We start from the raw sequence: 5,891 nt of genomic DNA, 5'->3' as shown, positions 1-5,891 counted from the left end.
TGTACTAAAACAAAATAGGAAAAATGCCAAGGGGGATGAATACTTTTGCAAGGCACTGTATGTTATCATCGTCTTAAACGGACAGAAGTTTGGGTCAGTCAAAGGCAAGCTACTCTACCTGGCAAGGGGCCATCAGAAGTTTCAAACAAAGCAGCACCTTCAATTTCTCTAAGGAGTTTAGTTTATTAGGATCCATATTAGCTACTGCACGTGCAGCAGCTACTCTTCCTGGGATCCACATAAAACATACAAATACATATTATAGAACAGCTGTGACAAAATAATACAAATTGGAATGCATCTCATGTAAGTGTGCATTCCTGTTAAATCCATAACAACCACTTTTTCTGCTATGGTTTCCATATATAGTGCGATAGTACTTCAAGCATCAATACTTAATTCAAGCACATTTTATTTCTCAGCTGAATTGACAAATCAAATTCAAAATAACATTACTGTATGTCACTGCTCCACATTTAATTCTAAATCAACGTCACAATTTTCTTACAGTATATAAAACATAGCCAAAATGCTTCATAATACATTTCAAAGGGACCATAGAGTGCAAATCTCTATGTACATTTGAGTTAAAGTATGTACAACTGTCTTGCTTCTCTCACATCCCACATCCCTCTATTTGAACTGGTTATCGATGAGGGTGCCTTTCATCTTGGTTGTCTTTGCCTCCAGTTCAGCCTGTTGATAGAAATACTTTGTGTATATTAAAAAGGCCAGTGCAGTCAAAATGATATTTTCCTGTGTTTTGAATCATATTGTACAACAGCTGAAGAAACTAACACTAAGTCTAAACAGATGTAATCAGTGTTATTTCCTGATAATACATTCTACACAGGACCTTCTAATCAGCAGGTTTTGCATGGGTGGAGATTTTGCTTGGCTGGTGACATCACCAGGCGGTACACGATTTATTATAAACTGGGCGGTTTGAGCCGTGAATGCTGATTAGCCGTGGTATATTACGGGTATAACAAAACATTTTTAATTACATTGGTAATCAGTTAATAAAAGCAGCATGGCACCTCAGGAGTTTGTGATACATGGCTAATATACCACGGCTAATGGCGGTACCCAGACACCCCGCGTTGCGCCGTGCTTAAGAACCGCCCTTAGCTGTGGTTTATTGGCCATATACCACACCCCCCCGGGTCTTAGTGCTTAAATAAACCATTAACAATAATATAATAATAATAATATTCAGAATCTCTGCCAAGCTACTGGTTTCTTTTTGACAATTTGAATGGAAAACTATAACAGTAGGGTACAAAAATGTTACCCAGAAATGATTTGATGGTGACAGAACAGTTGCATTGGGCCAGTAGGGCCTTTGAAAGGAACACAATATTTTTGCAATTAATTTAAAAAAATTTGAAGAACACTGCTTAGAAAAAGGTTAGAATGGCTTTGTATTGCTTCTTTACCTTCTCATAATCCAAAAAACATCCATTGACAGGACATGAAGATTTGTATGGCTAATGTTTCTGCTATTGTTGTTAACTTTGAATAAGAACCAAATTCTGATACAGGAAGTTGCGCGCGTACACACAAACACACTAGGCTAGTTGGGTTAAAAAAAGCTGATTTGCAGTTTTCTAAAACGTATATGTTAGTTGTGGATTTCTATTTCTTAGTTACTGCTGGCATGTAGAGAATATTCAGAAAATATTCAGACCCCTTCACTTTTTCCACTTTGATTAGTTACAGCCCTAATCTAAAATGGACAACATAAAATGTCCACTTCAATCTACACACACTACCCTATAATGACAAAGCAAAAACTGATTCAGAAATGTTTGCAAATGTATAATATATCAAACCGTAAATATCACATATACATAAGTATTCAGATCCTTTACTCAGTACTTTGTTGAAGGACCTTAGAGAGTGAATTCCAGCTTTTGAGGCTTCTTGGTATGACACAACAAGCTTGGCACACCTGTATTTGGAGAGTTTCTCCCATTCCTTCTCTGCAGATCCTCAAGCTCTGTCAGGTTGGACGGGGAGTATCGCTGCACAGCTTTTTTCAGGTCTCTCCAGAGATGTTTGATCGGGTTCAAGTCTGGGCACTGACTGGGCCACTCAAGGACATTCAGAGACTTATCCCAAAGCCACTTCTGCGTTGTCTTGACTGTGTGCTTAGGGTTATTGTCCTGTTGGAAGGTGAATCTTCGCCCCAGTCTGAGGTCATGAGCAGGTTTTCATCAAGGATCTCTCTGTACTTTGCTCCATTCATCTTTCCCTCAATCCTGACTAGTCTCAGTCCTTGCTGCTGAAAATCACCCCCACAGCATGATGTTGCCACCACCATGCTCCACCGTAGGGATGGTGCCAGGTTTACTCCAGATGTGACGCTTGGCATTCAGGTGAAAGAGGTCAATATTGGTTTCATCAGACCAGAGAATCTTGTTTCAGGTGCCTTTTGCCAAACTCCAAGTGGGTTGTCATGTGCCTTTTACTGAGGAGTGGCTTCTGTCTGGCCACTCTACCATAAAGGCCTGATTGGTGGAGTGCTGCAGAGATGGTTGTCCTTCTGGAAGGTTCTCCCATCTTCACAGAGGAACTCTGGAGCTCTGTCAGAGTTATCATTGTTCACCTACCTGAACAAGGCCCTTCTGCCCCGATTGCTCAGTTTGGCCGGGCGGCCAGCTCTAGGAAGAGTCAAGGTGGTTCCAAACTTCTTCCATTTAAGAATGATGGAGGCCACTGTGTTCTTGGGGACTTTCAATGCTGCAGACATGTTTTGGTACCCCTCCCCAGATCGGTGCCTCGATGCAATCCTGTCGCCGAGCACTACGGACAATTCCTTTGACCTCATGGCTTGGTTTTTGCTCTGACCTGCACTGTCCACTGTGGGAACTTATATAGACAGGTGTGTGCCTTTCCAAATCATGTCCAATCAATTGAATTTACCACAGGTGGACTCCAATCAAGTTGTAGAAATATCTCAAGGATGATCAATGGAAACAGGATGCACCTGAGATTTTGAGTCTCGTAGTAAAGGGTCTGAATACTTGTGTAAATAGTTTTTTTTTTTAACAAACCTGTATTCACTTTGTCATTATGGGGTATTGTGTTGATTGATGAGTAACACTTTATTTAAAATCCATTTTAGAATAAGGCTGTAACGTAACAAAATGTAGAAAAAGTCAAAGGGTCATAATAGTTTCCGAATGCACTGTATGTAATTGATATTTGGCACTAGTTGCAGGTTGAAATGTTACATGTATACCTTAAGTGTATGACCAATACATAACAGTTGTATGGTTGTGTACACTGGGTAACTGAGTCAGAAATCCTATTAAGATCACACACTAGGATCAGGATAAAGCTCAAACACTTGACAGGAATGGAATTGGAATCCTTACCAGCTCTTGTAGTCTCTTCTTGCTCATCCCCTTCCTTTCCAACTGCTTCTCAATCACTTTAGCATTCTGGGCATACGAGTCAGCAATTTCTCTCTGAAGAAGACCAAACAATATGTATTGTATAATCATTTCTACTGTTTCTGAGCACATGTTCTTCCAGCCAGCAACATCATTTTAGGGTTGAGAAAATGACTTGCATGTAATCTTCAGGTTTAAGATTAGGCTTCAGGCCGAAGATTTAATTAAACAATTCAAAATGTAATCTTCAACCCACACACAACAAACACCATAACTGCAAACCTACCGCCTCAATTTCCTCTTCCTCCTCATCAACGGTAGACACGGTGACAGAGCTGAATTTCCCCATGTCTTTAGTCCTTTTTGTCATCATTACCTGGTATAAGGATGAATTTAAAAAATGCTAAACTCAAGGAAAGGAACATTTGTATCTGATTTTTCCTCATTTAAGTTAAAGCTGTTGGGCTATCAATGACACCTGGGAACATAAATGGGATTTCATGTCCTTTTTGTCTGCTCAGAAATACTGACTGGCAGCACAATGGACAAATTTAACACACTAATAAGCCTTTACACTTTTCAGACCAATTATGTAATAAAAAAGCCATTACTGGGCCTCCCGAGTATTACTGTTTAATGAATGCAAATTATTAGTTTAACTACAAAACTGAAAATCCGTGGAAATGTGTCACATACCCTGACTTTTTTAGGAGCCTCTGGCTTTTGACTGTAGACACTGGTATTCCCAATCCCAAGGCCAAACTTGACAACAGCTCCATCAACGATGAATGTAACTGGAGTATTCTTCATTTGGTGTTGATAGAAAAGAAGTAGGCCACACCTGTTCAGAAAGAGAGAACAAAAGCAGGTCAGCCAGTCCATTTTGAAATGTAACATTTGTATTATTTTCTGTTCACTCGAGTTTTACTCTTACATTTTTTATATTTTTTAAATGTGTTATATTTATAATTGTGGATGAGAACTGAGGAGCGGTTCTCAGGGGCTTTGAATGAGGAAAAAAGAAGAGCAGGAAGTTATAAGTAATATTACAGCGTATAACAATTATATTAGTCTCAAAGTTGATTAAGAGTAGGCTATTTGGCCTACAGTTCAACTGTGAGACCTAAAAAATCACTCATATTTAAATTATACTGTAAAAATCAAACTTACTTTCCACATTTCTTGCGATACTGCCTTTCAATTCCCTCTGCCCTGTGATGGAAAAAAAAAACAATACCAATCTGCATACATTTCATATTTTGGGCATTTTTTCAGTAACACATTTACCAACTGAAATTGAGTAGCCAAATACCACAAAGCAATTTTCACATTTGAGATCAAACTGATGAATAATGATAGATGAGTGGTGTGGAAGGCTCATCAGCATGATATTTAGATAGTAGACCAAGATGAGCAGTGAACCTTTCAGTACCTTTTTATGTAAACATTCTCATCGTCTTCTACATTACAGAACTTATGTGCATGTTTGGCAGCATCTATTACTCTTGCTTTGTCTCGTGGCCGCATCGGTAGTTTCTCCAGTTGACAGTCTGTAAAATCAAGGGGAAAGAACATGATGGCATGTCAGTTTCGTGTCCTAATACAACATTTGACAAGTCTGCAAAAACAGGCTGTATTTTCTCTAAGGTAGCTCAATATTGTGAAACCATAAGGTGAACTGTGGTAAAACAAGACAATATAAAAAGCCTGAAACAACATTCTAATTCACCTCCACTTTATAGCTGGGCAATACGCATCCTAAATTACCCGACACATTGTATGCTTATTCAATACTCACGGGAAATAGCATTACACCCTGTAAACAGCGCGTGATACTGATGGTTTGAGGTCAACGAAAATAGATGCACTAAAGGCTGTGGTGTGATGAAATATTTGAAAGCTTTCTCCTGTCTAGGTAACGTTAATTGACTGTGAAAATCCGCAATTTAACTTCCCTGCCTCTTATCAGCCTGTGTAACACATTGGCCGAGGTAGCTACTGTTGGCTAGTGCTAAGCTAACATTTGTGGTGGTGGTAGCAGCTAAGCTAGCTAGTTACCTAACGTTACCTACCTAGGGCCACGTTAGCGCTCACTATGATATGTTATTCTTGATTAACTAGCTAGCTATAGATCAAATACAGAACTTTCTTTTCACAATTTGAATATTAGAGCTAGCCAACGTTTGCTAACTACCATGGCTAGCTAGCTAGATAACTGCTAACTAGTTAGCTACTCACCGAGAACCAATACCATTTGCCCACACAGACAATAATAAACATGAAGAGGCTTTTCTCCGTCATCGTATTCCTCTCGATCTCGGGTGTCTGAACAAACAACACTTCGTGAGACGACTTTCGGCATTGTTCCTAAAGTTAGCTACTTGAAATTGGGCAAACGGGGTAAGCAAAAAGTCAATAGACAAAAAACTTTTGCTTTATCTAACAGAGTTAGCATGCTGCTATCTTGTCGATTAATGATTACGTATACCT

At 39.2% G+C, this 5,891-nt stretch overlaps 1 protein-coding gene across 1 annotated transcript; it reads right to left on the bottom strand.

Annotated features, from left to right (window-relative positions):
- Positions 1 to 394: 394 nt before the first annotated feature.
- Positions 395 to 5,891, bottom strand: steep1 (STING1 ER exit protein 1). Its single transcript, XM_046306152.1, has 7 exons — positions 5,640 to 5,891; positions 4,834 to 4,951; positions 4,572 to 4,613; positions 4,098 to 4,242; positions 3,688 to 3,777; positions 3,384 to 3,476; positions 395 to 696 (listed from the first exon to the last, which is right to left on the bottom strand). Exons 1-7 carry the CDS (start codon positions 5,761 to 5,763, stop codon positions 634 to 636), a joined length of 675 nt encoding a protein of 224 aa, XP_046162108.1. The 5' UTR covers positions 5,764 to 5,891; the 3' UTR covers positions 395 to 633.

Source organism: Oncorhynchus gorbuscha, linkage group LG16 (genome assembly GCF_021184085.1).
Source record: "Oncorhynchus gorbuscha isolate QuinsamMale2020 ecotype Even-year linkage group LG16, OgorEven_v1.0, whole genome shotgun sequence".
Classification (NCBI taxonomy): Eukaryota; Metazoa; Chordata; class Actinopteri; order Salmoniformes; family Salmonidae; genus Oncorhynchus; species Oncorhynchus gorbuscha.
The sequence above is the reverse complement of the archived record's forward strand: the minus strand, read 5'-3'. Positions and strand labels throughout refer to the sequence as shown.

Bases quoted from the DNA above. Each gene is read 5' to 3' on its own strand.
- steep1 (XM_046306152.1), bottom strand. From the start codon at position 5,763: ATGCCGAAAGTCGTCTCACGAAGTGTTGTTTGTTCAGACACCCGAGAT. The intron at 3,778-4,097 runs GTATGTGACACA...TCCTTATACCAG, and splicing joins AGGCTCCTAAAAAAGTCAGG to GTAATGATGACAAAAAGGAC. The intron at 3,477-3,687 runs GTAGGTTTGCAG...GGTCTTCTTCAG, and splicing joins AGGAAGAGGAAATTGAGGCG to AGAGAAATTGCTGACTCGTA.